The sequence below is a fragment of the Bufo gargarizans genome, chromosome 7 (genome assembly GCF_014858855.1).
Source record: "Bufo gargarizans isolate SCDJY-AF-19 chromosome 7, ASM1485885v1, whole genome shotgun sequence".
Classification (NCBI taxonomy): Eukaryota; Metazoa; Chordata; class Amphibia; order Anura; family Bufonidae; genus Bufo; species Bufo gargarizans.
In genome coordinates, this window is record NC_058086.1 from 30,968,918 (window position 1) to 30,993,590 (window position 24,673).

Sequence of the window (24,673 nt, forward strand, 5' to 3'; positions counted from 1 at the left end):
TGTAGAAAAAGAACATCACCCCTGTTGCTGATCATGTGATTGAGAAACATGGGGGGACCCCCGTGCATTAAAGTTTTCTGCTCTGGAAATAGTCCCTCCATCATCACAAAAAGGAGACTGGGGCAAAAAAATCCTTTAGATGTAATGTGAATAGATTTACAGATTTAGATCACAGTCCCCATTGGGGTTAAATGAAAGGTTGACTTTTGGTTGTTTTATCTAGTATTCCTGTACATTTTGTATTTTCTTTCTATTAATTCACGCTTTAGCTTCTAGTTGACGTTAAGTCCCTGACTGTCCAGTGATGCAAGAAGCACCCGAACATAAATAATGATAATACTACTTGGGTACTTATTAATCCAAGTAGAATTCATTCCTTGGGTCCCCTTTGTATTTGTTTGGTGTCCTGGACCTGTGTTGGTGCATCTTGAGAAGGGGTGCATACAGTAGCTGTGGGTATATATACTCCTGGATACAGGCTGTATGGCAACTTTATTAGTAATTGTTTACTTTATGGTGAGGATGGTATAATATAACCATAATGGGGGCATGTATAACCATTATTCCTCTCTCTGGGGGGGCTGAATGGCGCAAGGTTATTCTTTTTGAAGCTTATCTCACTTCTACGCTCATTTTTGATCAGCCGCTGAATGGTTAAGGCTGCGACTACCTGTGTCGCAGCCATAACCTTGCGGCAATGCGTTCTACCAACCGGAAGTGCAATGAGCAGGAATAGGGTATACACACTGACGCCAAATTATGCAATGACTGGGTCAGGTGTAGATGATAGTCTATGTTTTGTAGTAGTTCGTGATGCCAATTGCAGCGCGCGCAAGGTACTATCACAGGGCCCTTTAAGGTTGTTATAACGCACGTCCCAGTTTAGGAATGCCAGAGTGGTGTAATGTCTTTGTATGGTAGTGGTAATTGTGTCAACGGTGTCTCCTACCTGGGTACGGCTGGACTTCTGGCTCCTGGCTCACTAGCAATAAATTGAGTGTAGTGCAGTAGGAGTAATAGAGGGACTTTGCTGCAGAAATTGAGATACAGACCTTTGGTAAAGTTCAAACTTGTCTCTACTAACTTTCATCCAAGCAAGATACAGCTTTAGTCTTTGGTCCCAGCAGGTATTGGCAATGTTTGGCAGGAATTTATCTTCTGCTCTATCAACCTGGAGCTTGCAGGAAAGGACGTCTGCTTTGCAGCTCTATACTGTGGCAGGAATTTTGCTTCTGCACTCTCTATCTTCTGCTGTATGGGGACTGTCTAGCTGAGGAGGAATATTGCTTCTCCTGGGTCTCTGGACTTTACTCACAGTTATCTTCTCAGGGTATGCTTTCTCCCTGGAACTAGAGTTTGTCTGCTTGCTTCATCCAGCTGAGGCTGCAGGGCTCAGGCTGGGGATGATGATCAATGTCTCAGCCGAGACAAGATACTGGCTTTCTTCTCTATCTCAAGGAGCTCCTAACACGTGCCCCCTACCCCTAGCAAGGGGTGGGCTACACAACCTCTAACTTTGTTCTCTCCCCATGCTGCAGGATTTGGGCACAGCCCACTTTGCTCAGAGAGCGGGAGCTAAGCTGGAATGAACTATTCCAGCTTAGGTGTACTAAACTTAACCTAAGACCTTACCAGACCATTGCTACAACCTGCTGGTGAAAATGGAAATTACAGCAATAATTAGATTTAACAAGGTTTTATGCACATTTATGAAGACATAATGTAAAATTACATCAGATGACACAGTTAAGGCTCTTAAGAGATTGTAGCGGGGTAGAAGAGTTTCGTAACACAACACTGGGGTGTTACATAAGTACCTCCTCCGGCGAGAAGAAGGCTTGCTGCGCACCGCTATTTAAAGCCAGTATTGATACCCACAGCCCTCTGCGGCATCAGGCACCTGGGAGCTCTGGTTACACGACTGGGACATGTAATTCATGTACTGTGGTTTTATTATCCGCAAAGTCACCGTCATTAATCACTATTACTATTTGATACCTTTAATGACATTGTTTAATCTATTCTGATTATAGGTGGACGTCGTTCCATCGTTATAAATGTGTTTGCATGTGACATCTCTGGGTCCCAGTGCCTTATATAAAGATAAGCCAGTTTATTTCCCTTTTTGTTTATAATTTGCATTATCAGTGTTTTATCATTTTTTGCCTCTTAACTTTTCTTTGACGGACCCCCTGAGGATCCCACTCTGGGAGAAACGCGTCGGGGTAAAAGGGATTTAATACAATGATTAGGGTGCACTAGGGAAATCTAGGCTAGGTACGGGGACAGAGAGGCTCCACCATCAGGGGCTGTCTCAGGGCAGAGGACAAGAACAGGGTCTTGAGCATTGACAGTTGCCCTGGTGGTATAGCCCCTGTTTTCTTGGTTCTTCTCCCTCCCTGCAGCATATATTTCAGGTCTGGGTCTTCTTGTGCATTTTCTGTATAGTATATTGTCTTTGTGCTGTATATCTAATTTTCATGGTCTACCTACCATACTTTTTGATATAGGCTGCGATTAGTTACAGCGAGATTTATCGGGTCTATTTTAAATTATTCTAATAAACAGCGATTTTAGGTTCCTCATTCTGAAGTGTGTTAAAAAAAGTACATACCCACCTAATTTATTTGATTGTGGAGAAGTCATCGCAGCCATCTTGTTTGAAGAAAATGCGCCAAATCTTGTGCACACTACAAAAAATCTGCTGTATCAAGGTGGGCCCAATCTGTAAACCATTTAGATGCTTCAGTTGTAAAGGGGTTAAATAGTTGGGATTGGTGCTACATGTAGCTCGGATCTTGGCTGTTGCAGTAGGAGCATGGCCGTGGATTACAGCTGTCTCCTGCTGAAAATGGTGCAGGACAGCTCCTTACTTCGTGCCATCCCAGTACTGTACATGTACTGCACTGGGCATCAAGTGCTAACACACAGGAACATACATGTAAGTGAATTTGTGTCAAGAGTTTATTCCCACCTATGTCCTAACTTTCTGATGCTGATTCCATCTTTGGGATCCAAACCTATTTTTAGAATGGAGTCCCCCAAACCCATGTCACTTTGATTTCACAACCTGAGATGGTCAGGGCTACGGAAATAGACAAATGGGCTGTGCTACATTGTTTCCATAACTTCCAAGCACTTGAAGATGAGATTTAAGGAAACAATGTAGCACAACCCACTTGATTGTTTCTGTAGTCCTGAAAACCTATGGATGCTGCATCCAGGCTGGATGGGGGTGGGGAGGCCCCACCCAATTCTAGAGGTAGGATTGGGTCCCAGAAGTGTGCCCAGCATCTATCATTAATGGCATATCCACGGGATGTCCGAGATGTGAAAATCCCTTTCAGTGATTAAACCCAGTTCTTTTTGTACAGACTCTCTTCTCATTTGCATTGCAGTTAACAATGAATACATTTTCTTACATTCCATTCAAAGCCTCCAACAGCCAAACCTCCTGCGGCACTTGATCCTGCCATGCCAACGAAGAGACTGCTGCTAACATTGGTGGACATTAACGAAGCACCAATCTACAAACATAAAGACAAGGTTATAAGTATTTCAGAGTTATAAATAGATGCATCAGCAGGATCTATATTGAGTTAAAGATGCCATATTTTTTCTGACTTGGAATTTAGGAAAAATATACAAAATATTTGTAGCTTCATTGTCATATACAGTAATTTTTAGTCCATAAATCATCCCACTTCCCTTTCCTTGCTTGGTTTGCAACTCCACAAGGAGGCCATTGCTTGGGCTTGTTGGCACAACCATAAAATACATTAGGCGACCAAACTTTTGGCAAATGAACTACAGACATTGGCAATCTCAAGAATTTTGGGGTAGCCCTACACCAGGAGAAGTATCGAAGATGCATATTCTAAATGTCCAAGTCATTGGGACCAGTGGTGTCCCCCTCAGTTGTGAAAAATGGTGCACCCTGTTGTCACGGATGGTGTTGCAGAAAGCTGGAACTTATAAATAAACATCCGACTGGCTTGATCCCAAACTAAGGAGCATATGGGTGAGCCCTATAAAACCCCTAGAGCTCTCCCTGACTGCTATGCCCATGCAAAGGTCTTTATGGTAGACGAGTGCATGCCCACGTACCTAATACTGTGTGACACCTGACCACCCTATAATAGTGAGGGGACACGACCACCGTCTCCCTGCACTTAATACGGACTGGAGTCAGGGTCACCTACAATCAAGCCAGCAAGGAAACACAAATAAAGGAAACAGACTTATCTGAGGAATCAGGAGAAGCAGCCTCCAGCAGTGAACATCCAGGAAGAAGTATAAACCGCAAAGTGAGGCAGTATGGGAGGGAATATAAGGGGAGACAATCAGTGCAAATAGGTGAGAGCTGGAAGAAGGAAAGGAGATGACAAAGTGAAACCAAAACAAAGAAAGTCATGCAAGAGGTAGCAAAGAACGTCTAACAGACCTTGTCACAGAGCTGGTGGTGACCCCTGTGTCTCACAGCTCACAAATCCCTATACCCCTGCCCCAACTATAATAAAGAAGCATTCATGTAAGTAAAGAATAATTCACGGCACTCACCCTTCAGTACAATCTGTTTAGAAGGATGAGTGCCGTGAATTTTGTCTTTTCTTAGGCTACTTTCATATTAGCATTTTCAATTCCGCTATTAAGATCCATCATAGGATCTCAATAGCGGATGAAAACGCTTCAGTTTTGTCCGCATTCATTGTCAATGGGGACAAAACTGAACTGAACGAAACGGAATGCACCAGAATGCGTTCTGTTCCGTTTGGTAGTGCTCCCATTACGGAGAGAGTAGCGCTGCAAGCAGCGTTTTTCTGTCCGGGATGTGGCTGCGGAGCAGGACGGATACGTCCTGACACAATGTAAGTCAATGGAGACAGATCCGTTTTCTCCGACACAATAGAAAACAGATTCATCCCCCATTGACTTTCAATGGCGTTCATGACGGATCTGTCATGGCTATAGAAGACATAATACAACCAGATCCGTTCATGACGAATGCATGCGGTTGTATTATTGTAGCGGAAGCGTTTTTGCAGATCCATGACGGATCCGCAAAAAACGCTAGTGTGAAAGTAGCCTTACATGGATCAATGTCTTGGATTCCATCACTGAGCACCACCTTAAGATTGGCACGTGAAAGTTGAGTTTCTGGATTTTGAGAATTTGGTTGGTCATTGTGTGATCTTTATATCCACAGCAGTGCCAGACACCTGCTCTTGTGATACTACTATTTGGGTTTTGGGATCAGTCCCCACTGATAATTTTAAAAGGGTTTGCTCATGATAGACATATTGCTACCGTAGGATATGCTCCTATATTCAATAATGGGGGGCTGAATGTTGTAACTAGTGATGAGCAAAGTACAAACCGGATTCTCAAAAAGTTGGGACACTAAACAAATTGTGAATAAAAACTGAATGCAATGATGTGGAGACGGCAAATGTCAATATTTTATTTGTAATAGAACGTAGATGACAGATCAAACGTTTAATCCGAGTAAATGTATCATTTTAAAGGGAAAATACGTTGATTCAAATTTTCACGGTGTCAACAAATCCCAAAAAAGTTGGGACAAGTAGCAATAAGAGGCTGGAAAAAGTAAATTTGAGCATAACGAAGAGCTGGAAGACCAATTAACACTAATTATGTCAATTGGCAACATGATTGGGTATAAAAAGAGCTCCTCGGAGCGGCAGTGTCTCTCAGAAGCCAAGATGGGTAGAGGATCACCAATTCCCACAATGTTGCGCAGAAAGATAGTGGAGCAATATCAGAAAGGTGTTACCCAGCGAAACATTGCAAAGACTTTGCATCTATCATCATCAACTGTGCATATCATCATCCGAAGATTCCGAGAATCTGGAACAATCTCTGTGCATAAGGGTCAAGGCCGTAAAACCATACTGGATGCCCGTGATCTCCAGGCCCTTAAACGACACTGCACCACAAATAGGAATGCTACTGTAAAGGAAATCCCAGAATGGGCTCAGGAATACTTCCAGAAACCATTGTCAGTGAACACAATCCACCGTGCCATCCGCCGTTGCCAGCTGAAACTCTACAGTGCAAAGAAGAAGCCATTTCTAAGCAAGATCCACAAGCTCAGGGGTTTTCACTGGGCCAGGGATCATTTAAAATCGAGTGTCGCAAAATGGAAGACTGTTCTGTGGTCAGACGAGTCACGATTCAAAGTTTTTTGGGGAAATCTGGGACGCCATGTCATCCGGACCAAAGAGGACAAGGACAACCCAAGTTGTTATCAACGCTCAGTTCAGAGGCCTGCATCTCTGATGGTATGGGGTTGCATGAGTGCGTGTGGCATGGGCAGCTTGCATGTCTGGATAGGCACCATCAATGCAGAAAAATGTATTCAGGTTCTAGAACAACATCTGCTCCCATCCAGACGTCATCTCTTTCAGGGAAGACCCTGCATTTTTCAACAAGATAATGCCAGACCACATTCTACATCAATCACAACATCATGGCTGCATAGGAGAAGGATCCGGGTACTGAAATAGCCAGTCTGCAGTCCCGATCTTTCACCTATAGAGAACATTTGGCGCATCATAAAGAGGAAGGTGCAACAAAGAAGGCCCAAGACGATGGAACAGTTAGAGGCCTGTATTAGACAAGAATGGGAGAGCATTCCTATTTCTAAACTGGAGAAACTGGTCTCCTCGGTCCCCAGACGTCTGTTGAGTGTTGTAAGAAGAAGGGGAGATGCCACACAGTGGTGAAAATGGCCTTGTCCCAACTTTTGGGGATTTGTTGACACCATAAAATTCTGATTCAACATATTTTTCTCTTAAAATGATACATTTTCTCAGTTTAAACTTTTGTTCCGTGATTTATGTTCTATTCTGAATAAAATATTAGAAGTTGGCACCTCCACATCATTGCATTCAGTTTTTATTCACGATTTGTATAGTGTCCCAACATTTTTGGAATCCGGTTTGTATTGTAAATTCCGATTTGGCTGCTTAATTTCACCCAAAAATTTGCTTTGTGACAAATTACTTCATCATGAAGCACATTTGTTTGTAAGTAGTGGGTGCAATTACAGGGAGCAGCGATTGCGCTGCTGCCCCTTCATTGTACCTCTCACATGCCGCGTTCATAACTGATCGTGGTATCTGACAGTTATAATACAGTGTAAAATTCAAATAAATAAATAAATCATACTTACCTCATCCATTTGATCGCTACAAGCCGCCACTATCTTGATTGAAGATCTAGCGCAAAATCTTGTGCAGCCCATGATGATGTCATACGCCACCACGCATGGGATTTCGTGTGAGATCTTCAAGATGGTGGTGGCCGGGTTTTCGCAGTCAAATTGATGAGGTAAGTATGCTTTGTTTTATTTTGGACCATCATTCAGGGAAAAATGATTCGCTACCACGAAGTACGAGGAAATTGAGCTTTGCGACTAATCAAATTTACCCTGAATTTCAGATCGAAATCCACTTCATGGACTATGTGAATTCTGATCAAGCTTGTCTGTCTGTGATTGGCATCTGCAGTTTTCAAACTCAGACGGGCAGTATCTGTCTTGTAATACATGGAATATTCAGAAGCCAAACTGAGCCACAAACTTACAGGGGATTTTCTTAGAGTTTAATTTTTATAGCCTGTCCTCAGTATCCCTCAATATCTGAATGGGGAAAGGGGAGTAGTTTCCACTCCCAACACTCCCACCTCAGCCCATGACATCACATACATCAGTCCCATTCAAATACCTTTGGTTTTTCTTGAATGGGGTTGCACGAAAATCGCAAGCATCCGCAAGCAAGTGCGGATGTGGTGCGATTTTCACGCACGGTTGCTAGGAGACGACCGGGATGGAGACCCGATCATTATTATTTTCCCTTATAACATGGTTATAAGGGAAAATAATAGCATTCTGAATATAGAATGCATAGTAAAATAGCGCTGGAGGGGTTAATTTTTTTTTTAACTCACCTTAATCCACTTGCTCACGCAGCCCGGCATCTCCTTCTGTCTTGATCTTAGCCTTGTGTAGCAACAAGGACCTTTGGTGACGTCACAGTCATCACATGATCCGTCACATGATCTTTTACCAAGGTGATGGATCATGTGATGACCGGAGTGACGTCACCACAGGTCCTGTTGCTACAAAAAGCTAAGATGAAGACAGAAGGAGATGCCGGCTACGCGAGCAAGTGGACTAAGGTGAGTTAAATTTTTTATTTATTTTTTAACCCCTCCAGCGCTATTTTACTATACATTCTGTATTCAGAATGCTATTATTTTCCCTTAAAACCATGTTATAAGGGAAAATAATACGATCTACATAACACCGATCCCAAGCCTGAACTTCTGTGACGCACAATTTTTCTCATGCGAGTGCAAAACGCATTACAGTGTTTTGCACTCACGCAGAAAAATCGTGGGTGTTCCCGCAACGCACCCGCACATTTTCCCGCAACGCCCGTGTGAAAGAGGCCTAAGGGTGTTACCACAGATCGATGCAGTTTTCGAAGACAAAACCAGGAGTAGATTCAAAACAGATAAATAGTATCTGCCCTTAATACTTTCTCTCCTTTTTAATCCAAACCTGATTTTGGCTTCAAAAACTGCATCATGAAACCTGAACATGTGGCCACACCCAAAGGCTTCTTCATTTTGGACTACTTAGGCTACTTTCACACTAGCGTTTTAGTTTTCCGGTATTGAGATCCGTCATAGGGGGTCAATACCGGAAAAAAATGCTTCCGTTTTGTCCACATTCATTGTCAATGGGGACAAAACTGAACAGAGCGGAAAGCTCAAAAATGAATTCCGTTCCGTTTAGTTGCGTTCCCATACCGGATAGCAAACCGCAACATGTTGTAGTTTGCTTTCTGTCCTGCGATGCGGAGCAAGACGGTATGACCCCCAATGCAAGTCAATGGGGACGGATCCATTTTCTCTACCACAATAGAAAACTGATCCTTCCCCCATTGACTTTCAATGGAGTTCATGACGGATCCCTCTTGGCTATGTTAAAGATAATACAACCGGATCTGTTCATAACGGATGCAGATGGTTGTATTATCGGTAACGGAAGCGTTTTTGCTGAACCCTGCCGGGTCCAGTGAAAACACTAGTGTGAAAGTAGCCTAAAATAAATAAAGACACAGTGTAGTTTCTCATGTTCATCTGAGGTTGTAGTTACCTGATTTTAAGACCTTCTAACTACCAGATTTTTTTTTTTATATGTCCTCCTAATACTTAAAACAATGTAATTCCAAGAGGATGTTCTTTGTCTTTCTCATGACTGTAAATACAGGTTGGTGTCACTTATTAATTGTATAAGCCAGTATATTTTATTATTCCTTACAGGCCACCAGGTCATTGTTCTTCCGGCTAGGAAATATCCTCCTACTGTTCCCCGACTTGCACGGACAGAGGACTGTAAAACATGGAAAAACTGGTCAGTGCACTATTAGTTCCAGGTCTCCATTTTATAGATTCACATACTAAGGAATTCCCATAGATGTGTGTCTTTACTGCCCGTCCTATTGACCTTTGTATTACAGACAATGATAGACTGCTGATATTGCGTTAAATAATAAAATAGTCTATACAGTGCAAATTCCATTAATTGCACCATGACCATTTAGAATATACCATCTAGCATTAAATAGTTACATAGTTACTTAGAGCAGTTAAAAAGGACATAAGTTCAACAAGTTCAAGACATTGGAGGAAATGTGAATTAAGGGAAGGGGAGAGGGAGCCAGAATTCTACATGTTTTCATATGCATTAGTTCTAATAAATCATCTAAACTCTTTTTAAACCACATCCTGAGGTGGACTATTGCAAAGATTCAAAGCTCTTATGGTATAGAAGCCTTGTTGCTGCTGGAGACTGAACTTTTTTTCCCCCAGACTGAGGCAGTGCCCCCTTGTCTTTTGATTGGATTTTTCAAGGAACAGCTTTGCATCATACTTTTTGTATGGATGATTTATATATGGAGATATGGAGGAGCAGTGGTTAGCACTAGTGCCTTGCTGTGCTGGTCTACTGGCTTCAATTGCAACTAAGAGCAACATCTGCATGAAGTTTGCATGTTCTCCCCACCCTCTGGATGCTTTAGTTTCCTCCTAAGCTCCAAAGGACATAGTGGATAGGGAATGCAGATTGTGAGCTCCACTTGGGACAGCAAGTGATGACAAGGTCTGTAAAGCGTTGCAGATTTTGAGAGTAATAAACATATTTATATAGGATAATCATGTCTTCCCTTCGATTTTCTGAAGATTAAATAACTTAAATTATTTTAATCTTTCCCTATAATGAAAACCCACCATGCCCCTTATCAGTTTAGTCACTCTTTTTTGCACTTTTTCCAGCTCCAGGGCATCCTCTCTATGAACTGGTGCCCATAACTCACTTGCATATTCGAGATGAGGCCGCACCAAAGCTTTGTAAAGAGGCAATGTTACGTCGCTCTCCCACAAGGCCATGCCCCTTTTAATACACTACATCATTCTGCTGGCCTAAGAAGCTAGGGATTGACACTTCATCAAATACTAAATAGTATTTGATCTACAAGTATACCTAGATCCTTCTCTAAAAGCTAGTCTTCTAGTGTTTCTCTAGGACATACTGTATGTTAAATTTAGAAAATTAGTGCCCAGATGCATGACTTTATATTTATTCATATTGAATCTTATTTGACAAGTGGATGCCCAAACACAAGTCAGATTATAGTTTATGGACATCTTCCATAGATTGCATAGTACTACATAAGTAGCTTGGTGTCATCTGCAAAAATTGAAACAGTGCTATTAACCCCATTCTTCATATCATTAATAAATACTGTAAGTTAAATAATAGCAGGCCCAGCACTGAACCCTGAAGTCCACCAACTATAGGAATCACTGGCCACAACTCTCTAAACATAGTCCATCAGCCAGTTTTCAATCCCAATACAATGTATATATTTTTTATCCTGCAGACCTTATTTTAACCATTAAGCAACTATGAGGGACAGCAGGGAATGCCTATGGCCCAGATTTACAAATTTTTCTGTGCCAATACACAGTCTAAACGGTGGTGCAATTTGGAGCATCTAGGGTTTCCACACTTTTTTGGGCTTGACAAGGGGTCAGGGCTTAAGGAAAAGGGGGGGGGGGGTGCTTTACTGGAAAGGGGAAGGTGCTACGATGCATCATTTACACCAATATTTTCACTGTTCTAGCTTTAAAATCTGCCTCAAATGAAGTCAACCAATAGTTGGTATAGAGTTGGAGAAAAGTGTCTGTCACTGCATTGGATTTATCATCCAGCGTGTGCCCATGTGATAAATTTGGTGCAGGTCTAGACATTCTGTCTAAGCTTACACCATCTATAGGATTCGTAAATTTGGGTTTATATCCACAGCTGCTCCTCTGTCCAGGCTTGTATTGAACTCTTCATAAGAACAAATTAGGTTCATATGACAACTTCTGTCCTTGGAAAACCCATGCTGGCTATCACTTACAGTATGATATTACTGAGGACTCCATGCTCTTGTATATAGTCCCTTAAAAGCACTTCAAACGTTTTTCCAAATTAAGCTTACCAGACCTAGAGCTGTTTTGAAAATGGTCACCACATTTGCCTCGTGCCAGTCGTTTGGCACTGTACCAGTCACTGAGTCATTAAAGGGATTCTTTCATGACATTTTAAGCCTATAAAATATATGGCCATGTCCATCCAAATAGCATGAATCCGAAACTGTACTTATTAAATGTGCCTGTGGCCTTATTAGCACATAAAACAGGTTTTTATAACCTGTCATTCACTTACCTAAAGGTGCCCAAGGGGACGTCGCTTCATACAGGGTGCCCGGCTGCAGCCATCTCCGTCTGGTGCCCAGTGCCGCCTTCCCACTAGAAATTGCCGCCCTCCCTGTCTATAGTGCCACCTTCCTCACTTCAGCCCCGCCTCCGCAATCGTTCGGTCCCTCAGGTTATGCCTAGTGGGATCTGGCAGAGGGACCGGACGATTGCCGAGGCGGTGCTGAGGTGAGGAAGGCGGCGATTTCAACTGGGAAGGCGGCGCTGGGTACCAGACGGAGATGGCTGCAGCCGGGCACCCTGTATGAAGCGATGTTCCCTTTGGGCACCTTAGGTAGGTGAATGACAGGTTAAAAAAACTGTTTTATGTGCTAAAAGAGCCACAGGCACATTTAATAAGGACAGTTTCGGATTCATGCTATTTGGATGGACCTGGCCATATGTTTAGGTTATAGGCCTAAAATGTCATGACAGAATCCCTTTAAGTCACACTGACTAATTTCCAGATGCAACTACTGGCCAATGAGCTCACTTTGTATCATCAGCTTTGTTCCATCCTATTTCCTAAGCAGTGATCTTATCAAGGAGGTCAATGAGCTAATTTACCTCTTAGTAGAGTGATAGTATGGATCATAGTGAGTGCACATTTATTTAACACCTCTGCTAACTTTAGTAGATCTATATCATGGTCTGCTGTACAATGTTCCTGCCAAGAAACAGCAAATTGTGCCCAATGGTTGTAGGCCCATGATTTTAAAACAGCCGCAATGCAATGAATCCAGTACAACTATAGCCTAGGAAAAAGGCCATATTGCAGAAGACACATGGTATTTGCAAAGTACAGTACATGTAATGGGTTGCAATTACACTGAACAAAAATATAAACGCAACACTTTCGGTTTTGCTCCCATTTTGCATGAGCTGAACTCAAAGATCTGAAACATTTTCTTCATACACAAAAGACCTATTACTCTCAAATATTGTTCACAAATCTGTCTAAATCTGTGTTAGTGAGCACTTCTCCTTTGCCAAGATAATCCGTCCCACCTCACAGGTGCGGCATATCAAGGTGCTGATTAGACAGCATGAATATTGCACATGTGTGCCTTACACGGCCCACAATAAAAGATCACTCTGAAATGTGCACAGTTTTGCCTTACTGGGGGGAAGGGGGGGGGGGGGTGGGTGTCAGAAAAACAGTAAGTATCTGGTGTGCCCACTATTTGCAACACATCTCCATCGCAAAGAGTTGATCAGGTTGTTGATTGTGGCCTGTGGAATGTTGGTCCACTCCTCTTCAATAGCTGTGCGAAGTTGCAGAATATTGACAGGAACTGGAACACGCTGTCGTATACGCCGATCCAGAGCATCCCAAACATGCTAAATAGGTGACATGTCCGGTGAGTATGCTGGCAATGCAAGAACTGGGATGTTTTCAGCTTCCAGGAATTGTGTACAGATCCTTGCAAAACGGGGCCGTGCATTATCATGCTGCAACATGAGGTGATGGTCGTGCATGAACGGCACAACAATGGGCCTCAGGATCTCGTCACGGTATCTCTGTGCATTCAAAATGTCATTAATAAATTGCACCTGTGTTCGTTGTCCATAACCTACAGTTGCAAGAAAAAGTATGTGAACCCTTTGGAATGATATGGATTTCTGCACAAATTGGTCATAAAATGTGATCTGATCTTCATCTAGGTCACAACAATAGACAATCACAGTCTGCTTAACCTAATAACACACAAAGAGTTAAATGTTACCATGTTTTTATTAAACACACCATGTAAACATTCACAGTGCAGGTGGAAAAAGTATGTGAACCCCTAGACTAATGACATCTCTAAGAGCTAATTGGAGTGAGGTGTAAGCCAACTAGAGTCTAATCAATGAGCTGAGATTGGAGGTGTTGGTTACAGCTGCCCTGCCCTATAAAAAACACACACCAGTTCTGGGTTTGCTTTTCGCAAGAAGCATTGCCTGATGTGAATGATGCCTTGCACAAAAGAGCTCTCAGAAGACCTACGATTAAGAATTGTTGACTTGCATAAAGCTGCACAGGGTTATGAAAGTATCTCCAAAAGCCTTGCTGTTCATCAGTCCATGGTAAGACAAATTGTCTATAAATGGAGAAAGTTCAGCACTGCTGCTACTCTCCCTAGGAGTGGCCATCCTGTAAAGATGACTGCAAGAGCACAGCGCAGACTGCTCAATGAGGTGAAGAAGAATCCTAGAGTGTCAGCTAAAGACTTACAAAAGTCTCTGGCATATGCTAACATCCCTGTTAGCGAATCTACGATACGTAAAACACTAAACAAGAATGGATTTCATGGGAGGATACCACAGAGGAAGCCACTGCTGTCCCAAAAAAAACATTGCTGCATGTTTCCAGTTTGCACAAGAGCACCTGGATGTTCCACAGCAGTACTGGCAAAATATTCTGTGGACAGATGAAAGTTGAGTTGTTTGGAAGAAACACACAACACTATGTGTGGAGAAAAAGAGGCACAGCACACCAACATCAAAACCTCATCCCAACTGTGAAGTATGGTGGTGGGGGCATCATGGTTTGAGGCTGCTTTGCTGCGTCAGGGCCTGGACGGATTGCTATCATCGAAGGTAAAATCAAGACATTTTGCAGGAGAACTTAAGGTCATCTGTCCACCAGCTGAAGCTCAACAGAAGATGGGTGTTGCAACAGCACAACGACCCAAAGTATAGAAGTAAATCAATAACAGAATGGCTTAAACAGAAGAAAATACGCCTTCTGGAGTGGCCCAGTCAGAGTCCTGACCTCAACCCGATTGAGATGCTGTGGCATGACCTCAAGAAAGCGATTTACACCAGACATCCCAAGAATATTGCTGAACTGAAACAGTTCTGTAAAGAGGAATGGTCAAGAATTACTCCTGACCAAAAGAGGTTCAACCAGTTATTAAATCCAAGGGTTCACATACTTTTTCCACCTGCACTGTAAAAGTTTACATGGTGTGTTCAATAAAAACATGGTAACATTTAATTCTTTGTGTGTTATTAGTTTAAGCAGACTGTGATTGTCTATTGTTGTGAGTTAGATGAAGATCAGATCACATTTTATAACCAATTTGTGCAGAAATCAATATCATTCCAAAGGGTTCACATACTTTTTCTTGCAACTGTGCGTCTGTCCATACCATAACCCCACCGCCACCATGGGACACTCGATCCACAACATTGAGGTCAGCAAACCGCTCACCCACATGACGCCACACACGCTGTCTGCCATCTGCCCTGAATAGGGAAAACCGGGACTCATCCATAAACAGAAAGCCTCTCCAACCTGCCAGACGCCATCAAATGTGAGCATTTGCCCACTCAAGTTGGTTACGACGACGAGCTGCAGTCAGGTCCAGTCCCCGATGAGGATGACGAGCATGCAGATGAGCTTCCCTGAGACGGTTTCTGACAGTTTGTGCAGAAATTCTTTGGTTATGCAAACCGATTGTTGCTGCAGCTGTCCGTGTGGCTGGTCTCAGACGATCATGGAGGTGAACATGCTGGATGTGGAGGTCCTGGGCTGGTGTGGTTACACGTTGTCTGCGGTTGTGAGACCGGTTGGAAAATGTTTTAGATCTTTGAGTTCAGGTCATGCAAAATGGGAGCTAAACCAAAAGTGTTGCATTTAAATTTTTGCTCAGTGTATATCCAAATATTGTGCCCAAGTCTAGTTTCAGTGAATTGTTCTTTAAGAACATGTTAGAGACAACATATAAATACTTATAGACTTACCCATATTCCAACTCCAATGAAGAAAACAAAATAAACCACCACAACAACTATATCAGGGATCTCAAAGGTGGCATATTTAGGATCACCAGACGGAGCCTCTGTAGCGTTGTCCATCATTCCCGGTGAAGAGTGCATTTCTTTCAGGTGAAGGCTAACTTATCTACACACTGATTATTAACTGGTAGTTAATGACTAACCATGTTTACCAACCTGCTAACAGCTTTATTATAATTATTGATTTTGCATATACAAAAATAATTTCAGGCTTCAAAATTAATTGAAGCTGTAGCTCCATTATACATACTGGTACTTACTACTTTTTGCATTAGTGGGCACACAAGTGATGGGAGCACAAGTGGTACTGTAGTTAGACGTCCTAGGCTAATATATTACTAAAAAGGGCCCACATCCACCTGTCTATTGTCTTATGAGGCCCATTAGTGACTGCATGTGACTCGCACAGTTATAATTGTTACTAAATAGGTAATAACATGCAAATATGATGTCCATTCATTCCATGAGCTGGGTTTGGTCTATTGTTCTGCTCTCAAGAAGCCCACCAATTGTTCTGAAGCCTATGAGGCAGTAAAATGGCTCAGGAGGTTGCAATCACATCACCAGTATCTCCTGTGGCGGCATGATGATGTGGTCACAAACCCCTGAGTCAGGATGCCGGCCATGTCATTGCCCCACCTGAGACCCGGAGCAGGAGACCACAGTGATGTCATTGTGACCGCCTGCACTGGGATGTGGCAGCTCAGGCCTGTAGCCTGCATCACAGAAAAAGGCAGGGAATAGGAGTCATTTTTTTTTTTATATGTGGGCACTACTGGGGACATTAATACAGGCCAGGGCATTAGGAAAGGGTATATTATAATTCATGCAACAGAGCACTACAGTGGGGGTGTTAAATTCATTTATTGTATTCTGTTCAGGTCAGAATCAAATATACTCCAATTGCTCAGAAAATTGATATATTTAGAGAATATTGTTGAGCGAACTTGTGTTTTAAGTTCAGCGTCTAAAGTTCGGGTTCGGGTTATCGAAGTATCCCGTTATGGATTCTAAATTCCGTTATGGTCCGTGGTAGCGGTATCCATAACGGGATACTTCGATAACCCGAACTTTAGACGCTGAGCTTAAAACACAAGTTCGCTCAACACTATTAGAGAATAAATATGAGTTGCAGAAGATCATGCAGAGAGACCCACACATAAAACTCCAATGGAAATGAAATGTGCAAGCCAGTTCTCCTTCCAAAAAGAAAAGAGTAATGGCTATCCCAGTATTATACTACCCTGAATGAAACAAGCAAGCCAGTTCCCTATCCAAAAGGGCAAGAGTACTGAGTGTCTCAAGAGAAAATTGCCCTGGTAAGCTGAGTGGTCATGGTCACAATCTTGGGGATGCACTTTCTCATTAGGCAGACCAACAATTATGCATGAGGAGTATTGTAGTCCAACAAACACTGCTCTACCTTTCTGGGAAACATACATGCAAACTTTAGTATTTTAATCTGCTGGCATCAGGTAGACTTAACGTTCTTTTCTTTTTTGAAGGACAACGGGAATACTGGTGTAATTTGCAGTGGCATATTATGTGTGGGTCTCTGTGATTTGGCCAAAATGAATAATTTTTGGAGATTTGGAACAAATTCTGCATCGGTAGAATCCACTCCTCTCTAAATGTATGTCAAACCTCCTAGGGAGCCAGTAGTGGGATGAGGAACCCACTGGCAGTAAGCAGCTGACAGCCCAGAACGCGATACAAGTTTAGAGATAATCCAAGAGGGGTAGTCAATGTCCAATCCGGGTTGAGGCAGGCAGCGAAGGTTCAAGGCGGAAGACAGTCCAGGGGTCAGTAGCCGGGAAGGATACAAAGAATCAACAGGCAATAGGAGGATCTGCAGGGAGGCTAGGTGTTCACCATAAGGTGGAATAATTCAGCAATGAGCCAGAGCTCAGGCCAGGTCTTTATAGCCAGGGGAGGTAGGAACCACCCTCCCCAGGAACCAATGGCAGGCGAGGAAGGTTGAAGGTGTGTACTGGGAACCTCCCCCAGCAAGGCTCATACCTGACAGCCAGATAATGCAGTAATGCTATGCACCCGGGAATGCGCACGCAGCCTGCATACTGTGCACGCACACACGCCGCGCACTCGCACCTCGGGCACCAGGTGTTCTACCGAGCTGAAGGGGAACCCGTGCCCTGCGCCGTGCCCGTGGTCCCCGAGTAGGGGTAACCCCCCCTGCTTCCTGACAATGTATTCAAGTAAATTAGCCTCTGAGCAGCCTGAAGACTTACACAAATGACTGTACAGTCTGGAGAAATAATGCTTATAAAGTTGTCTTGAGACTAAGCACAAATAATAGTAGCTAATGTTAAATGGGCACTGCCATTTCAAAGGGCTTTACATAAATTAATATTATAAGTTAATACAAGAAACTTTGCAATTTATCTTATTAGAGGAAATTACCTCTTTCTCCACTTATGAGCCAATTCACAGTTAAAATCCATCTTGAGAGCAGAGGCGTACATAGGAATCACTGGGCCCCATAGCAAAAATCTGAATTAGGCCCCTTAACCCCGCCCACTACCCACCATGGCCCCTCCCACTTCCTGACTTTGCTCCTCCCATGCCACACCCCCATTAAATAAATTTATACATGACCTACAGAAACTGTTAGGGGTTTCCTGGGGGTGACCTGTCACATGGGATATCTGCTGCAGCCTGCAGGTCTCCTTATTTGGGGTGCCATGTTAGGCTACTTTCACACTTGCGTTCGGGTCTCCGCTTGTGAGTTCCGTTTGAAGGCTCTCACAAGCGGCACCGAACGGATCCGTCCAGCCCTAATGCATTCTGAGTGGATGCGGATCCGCTCAGAATGCATCAGTATGGCTCCGTCTGTCCTCCGCTCAGCAGGCGGACACTTGAACGCTGCTTGCAGCGTTCGGGTGTCCGCCTGGCCGTGCGGAGGCAAACGGATCCGTCCAGACTTACAATGTAAGTCAATGGGGATGGATCCGTTTGAAGTTGACACAGTATGGCTCAATTTTCAAACGGATCCGTCCCCCATTGACTTTCAATGTAAAGTCAAAACGAATCTGTTTGCACTATCATGAACAAAAAAAAAAAATGTTGTTTTTTTTTTGTTCATGTTAATGCAAACGGATCCGTTCTGAATGGATCTAAGCGTTTGCATTATAGGTGCGGATCCGTCTGTGCAGACACCAGACGGATCCGCTCTGAACGCAAGTGTGAAAGTAGCCTTAAAGGGAATCTGTCACTAGCAATTTACCCCCAATTTTTTTTTTCATGAATCCATGTTTCACAGAGTACCTGTTTTCCATCTGTCTTGTTCTTTTGATTGTGAGTCTTGTTATGTCTTCAAAAAATCGATTCTTATGATATGCAAATGAAGCTGTAAGGAGCCTAGAGGGGCGTTATTCTTTCTCCACGGTGCCCAGGAACGCCCCTCTGAAATGCCGTGCCCGGCTAAGTTTGAAAACTAATAACGCCTCCAAGTTCATCTAAATCGCCTCCCAGAGGCGCGGCTAAGTGCTCAACACCCCCCCTCCTCAGCGCCGCGCTCTGCGGCAAACACCCCGATCCTCCTCTCGCCGGCATCCCAAATCCCGCGCAGGCGCAGTGCCGTCAGTCATCTTATCATAGCGCAGGCAATCGCCGGCACTGCGCCTGCGCGGGATTTGGGATGCCAGCGAGAGGAGGATCGGATTTGGGAGGCGATTTAGATGAACTTGGAGGCGTTATTCGTTTTCAAATTTAGCCGGGCACGGCACTTCAGAGGGGCGTTCCTGGGCACAGTGGAGAAAGAATAACGCCCCTCTGGGCTCCTTACAGCGTCATTTACATATCATAAGAATCGATTTTTTGAAGAAATGACAAGACTCACAATCAAAAGAACAAGACAGATGGAAAAAAGGTACTCATGGATCCATGTTTAATAAAGTACCTTTTTTCCATCTGTGTTCTTCTTTTCCATGTCAGTCTTGTTGCAAATGACGCTGTAAGGACTGGAGCCCAGAGGGGCGTTTTTCTTTCTCCATGGTGCCCAGGAACGGTGCCCCTCTGATTAGTGCCGTGCCCGCCTAAATATCAAAACTACTAACGCCTCCATCATTTAGCTGAATCGCCTCCCAGAGGCGCTGCTAAGTCCTCAACACCCGCCCCCCTCCTCAGTGCCGCGCTCTGCAAACACCCGATCCTCCTCTCGTCGGCGTCCCAAATCCCGCGCAGGCGCAGTGCCGGCGATTGCCTGCGCCTGCGCTCTGATAATACGGCTGAGGGCAACAGCTTCAACATCGTCACTGGGCATGCGCTGAGGAGGGGGGCGGGTGTTGAGGACTTAGCAGCGCCTCTGGGAGGCGATTCAGCTAAACATGGGGGGGGGGCCCGGCCCTGGGGAAAAAAGCAGCCGCATAGCCTGCTGCAGGTCATCAGTGGGCGGGGCCTTATCTGCGCTACGGGCCCCCCAGTGCCGCGGGCCCCATAGCAGTGGCGTGGTCTGCCTCTATGGGCGGTACGCCACTGCTTGAGAGACAGGATGAAATATCGATTGAATGAGCGATGAGGTTACATGTTGCCTATGAACATCTAAGAAGAGCAGATGGAGAGTAAGACAGAGGCACAGGCACACAAAAACACTTTTACTAGCTCTTGCGAGTTTTCTATCTTACCCCTCTGCTGGATCCTCAGATACAATGTTCGGCGCTGCTGAATAATGTCCTCCATACTGCTGCTTCTTATGGTGTGCTATAGAGACATAGGAGCACCAGTCTCCAGGCACCGACTCAGCAAAAACTGACAATTAGAGCTAGAGACCATAACCACAGATGTACAGTGCAGTACAAATCCATAGCATGTTTCGTCTTCTGCAACTTTTTTTGACAGGTGTCACTTGGATTTCAGACCATCTCTGAAACAGGAAATATCCAAATTGTGAGCATGTGATATCATATATGCAATGCCCAGACCAGTGGCCTAGCTAGAAATGACTGGGCCCCACAGCAAATTTTTGAATGGGACCCCCCTCCCACTGTAATTTTTTTGCAACCCATTCCTTCCATGCCACCCCCCCCCATTCCTGTGGCTAGTAAAGATTGCTTTCTCAGACCAGCGCCTGCAGCTGTTCCATCCGTTTTATACACTGTCTATACTGTCACTGTATATCATTTCATTGTGTAATAATGTTGAGGGTGCCTGACAGAATCTTTTAGTCCTCCTTCTCCTGGATGGGCCACTTTTGGGTCAGGGCCCCAAAGCAGCCGCTTACCCTAAAGCTACACCCCTGGCCCTAGACATATATATAAACCTAAAGTGTCGTTCAACAAACAACGAATGAATGCCCAATATATTAGAAATATATATTTTATTTCATAATAATAGACAATACATAATTATTAGAATATTAGGGATAACAAAAAATAAATTTGAAGAGTCAGCAGAAAAACTCCGGATGCCGCAGTCCCCCGGCCGGTGTCTCTATAACCCACCACAAGATGGAACACATGTAGGCCATGTATAAAGTACGCAATATGGTGATTCACAGAAAGGAAGGGGTTATGTGATATGCAAACCCTAGAAAATAATACTACCTGTGATCATCACCTGAGTGCATAGCCGCAGGATGAGACTCAAGCGCTGGCTCCTAATATATCACAGATAAGGACATGGACAAAAAATAATGCCCATATGGGATACTCAAAATAAGTAAATAAATGAGACCCCATACGCCAGACTTTCTAGAGAGCTGTAAGTAAAAAACCCAACCATAGGTATCAGATGGAAAATCGCAACATACCCTGAGACATGATGGAGGGCAGAGACAACAGGCACAGGACAGGCAAAAGACCCCGACGCGCGTTTCGCCTCAGCTTCGTCAGGAGGTAATGTAAGTGTGGCCATAGGCTCCTATTTATATCCCCCATGTGGCTTCAGGGCATAGTGTAATTGATATAAATAGGAGCCTATGGCCACACTTATATTACCTCCTGACGAAGCTGAGGCGAAACGCGCGTCGGGGTCTTTTACCTGTCCTGTGCCTGTTGTCTCTGCCCTCCATCATGTCTCAGGGTATGTTGCGATTTTCCATCTGATACCTATGGTTGGGTTTTTTACTTACAGCTCTCTAGAAAGTCTGGCGTATGGGGTCTCATTTATTTACTTATTTTGAGTATCCCATATGGGCATTATTTTTTGTCCATGTCCTTATCTGTGATATATTAGGAGCCAGTAGAGTTGAGCGAACACCTGGATGTTCGGGTTCGAGAAGTTCGGCCGAACATCCCGGAAATGTTCGGGTTCGGGATCCGAACCCGATCCGAACTTCGTCCCGAACCCGAACCCCATTGAAGTCAATGGGGACCCGAACTTTTCGGCACTAAAACGGCTGTAAAACAGCCCAGGAAAGGGCTAGAGGGCTGCAAAAGGCAGCAACATGTAGGTAAATCCCCTGCAAACAAATGTGGATAGGGAAATTAATTAAAATAAAAATTAAATAAATAAAAATTAACCAAAATCAATTGGAGAGAGGTTCCATAGCAGAGAATCTGGCTTCCCGTCACCCACCACTGGAACAGTCCATTCTCAGATATTTAGGCCCCGGCACCCAGGCAGAGGAGAGAGGTCCCGTAACAGACAATCTGGCTTCATGTCAGCAGAGAATCAGTCTTCATGTCATAGCAGAGAATCAGGCTTCACGTCACCCACCATTGTAAGAGTCCATTTTCATAAATTTAGGCCCAGCACCCAGGCAGAGGAGAGAGGTCCCGTAACAGAGGATCTGGCTTCATGTCAGCAGAGAATCAGTCTGCATGTCATAGCAGAGAATCAGGCTTCACGTCAGCCACCACTGCAACAGTCCATTGTCATAAATTTAGGCCCAGCACCCAGGCAGAGGAGAGAGGTCCCGTAACAGAGGATCTGGCTTCATGTCAGCAGAGAATCAGTCTGCATGTCATAGCAGAGAATCAGGCTTCACGTCAGCCACCACTGCAACAGTCCATTGTCATAAATTTAGGCCCAGCACCCAGGCAGAGGAGAGAGGTCCCGTAACAGAGGATCTGGCTTCATGTCAGCAGAGAATCAGTCTGCATGTCATAGCAGAGAATCAGGCTTCACGTCAGCCACCACTGCAACAGTCCATTGTCATAAATTTAGGCCCAGCACCCAGGCAGAGGAGAGAGGTCCCGTAACAGACAATCTGGCTTCATGTCAGCAGAGAATTAGTCTGCATGTCATAGCAGAGAATGAGGCTTCACGTCAGCCACCACTGCAACAGTCCATTGGCATATATTTAGGCCTAGCACACAGGCAGAGGAGAGAGGTCCCGTAACAGACAATCTGGCTTCATGTCAGCAGAGAATCAGTCTGCATGTCATAGCAGAGAATGAGGCTTCACGTCACCCACCACTGCAACAGTCCATTGGCATATATTTAGGCCTAGCACACAGGCAGAGCAGAGAGGTCCCGTAACAGACAATCTGGCTTCATGACAGCAGAGAATCAGTCTGCATGTCATAGCAGAGAATGAGGCTTCACGTCACCCACCACTGCAACAGTCCATTGGCATATATTTAGGCCTAGCACACAGGCAGAGCAGAGAGGTCCCGTAACAGACAATCTGGCTTCATGTCAGCAGAGAATCAGTCTGCATGTCATAGCAGAGAATGAGGCTTCACGTCACCCACCACTGCAACAGTCCATTGGCATATATTTAGGCCTAGCACACAGGCAGAGGAGAGAGGTCCCGTAACAGACAATCTGGCTTCATGTCAGCAGAGAATCAGTCTTCATGTCATAGCAGAGAATGAGGCTTCACGTCACCCACCACTGCAACAGTCCATTGGCATATATTTAGGCCTAGCACACAGGCAGAGCAGAGAGGTCCCGTAACAGACAATCTGGCTTCATGACAGCAGAGAATCAGTCTGCATGTCATAGCAGAGAATGAGGCTTCACGTCACCCACCATGTCCGACCATGTCCACGACCATGTCCACGTCCGCGTCCCTTACTAGATGTTTTTCTCATTGTTATGGTTCACCACAACAACAAATATATTATTTGGCCCAATGTATTGTATTCAAATTCAGCGGGATATAAATTTGAGGCCTAGTATTTAGGCGCTGGGTGACCGGTATGGATTTAGTGACAGAATTAGACTTGGAAATGCACAGAAGCGTGTGTGTGTGAAGTTATTCTGAATGACCCAATGTGCACCTTGAATATTATATACCCTTTTAGGGATAGATTTCAAATAGCTCTGATATAGCAGAAACCACTAAATTATGAAATTGCTAAATTGGGAATTGTATTTCAACCCAGAACAAAAAATGTGCTTTGACGGACACTAAATAACTTTCCCAGCCACAACAGGACAGCGGTAACGAGAGATTTAGCAGGATATAAATTTGAGGCCTAGTATTTAGGCGCTGGGTGACAGGTATGGGTTTAGTGACAGAATTAGACTTGGAAATACACAGTAGCGGGTGTGTGTGAAGTTATTCTGAATGACCCAATGTGCACCTTGAATATTATATACCCTTTTAGGGATAGATTTTAAATAGCTCTGATATAGCAGAAACCACTAAATTATGAAATTGCTAAATTGGGAATTGTATTTCAACCCAGAACAAGAAATGTGCTTGAACGGACACTAAATAACTCGCCCAGCTACAGCACTAGGGACAGATTTAGCGGGATATAAATTTGAGGCCTAGTATTTAGGCGCTGGGTGACAGGTATGGGTTTAGTGCCAGAATTAGACTTGGAAATACACAGTAGCGGGTGTGTGTGAAGTTATTCTGAATGACCCAATGTGCACCTTGAATATTATATACCCTTTTAGGGATAGATTTCAAATAGCTCTGATATAGCAGAAACCACTAAATTATGAAATTGCTAAATTGGGAATTGTATTTCAACCCAGAACAAGAAATGTGCTTGAACGGACACTAAATAACTCGCCCAGCTACAGCACTAGGGACAGATTTAGCGGGATATAAATTTGAGGCCTAGTATTTAGGCGCTGGGTGACAGGTATGGGTTTAGTGCCAGAATTAGACTTGGAAATACACAGTAGCGGG

At 44.1% G+C, this 24,673-nt stretch overlaps 1 protein-coding gene across 1 annotated transcript in view; it reads right to left on the reverse strand.

Moving 5' to 3' along the window:
- The window catches only part of LOC122944133 (sodium/glucose cotransporter 4-like), a 44,904-nt gene extending 29,223 nt beyond the window's left edge, over positions 1-15,681 (reverse strand). The window contains exons 1-3 of the mRNA XM_044302362.1: positions 15,568-15,681; positions 9,353-9,424; positions 3,423-3,527 (exon numbers count right to left, since the gene is read on the reverse strand). Coding sequence (XP_044158297.1) covers positions 3,423-3,527; positions 9,353-9,424; positions 15,568-15,681 — 291 coding nt within the window. The remainder of the gene's footprint in view (positions 1-3,422; positions 3,528-9,352; positions 9,425-15,567) is intronic.
- Positions 15,682-24,673: the final 8,992 nt, after the last annotated feature.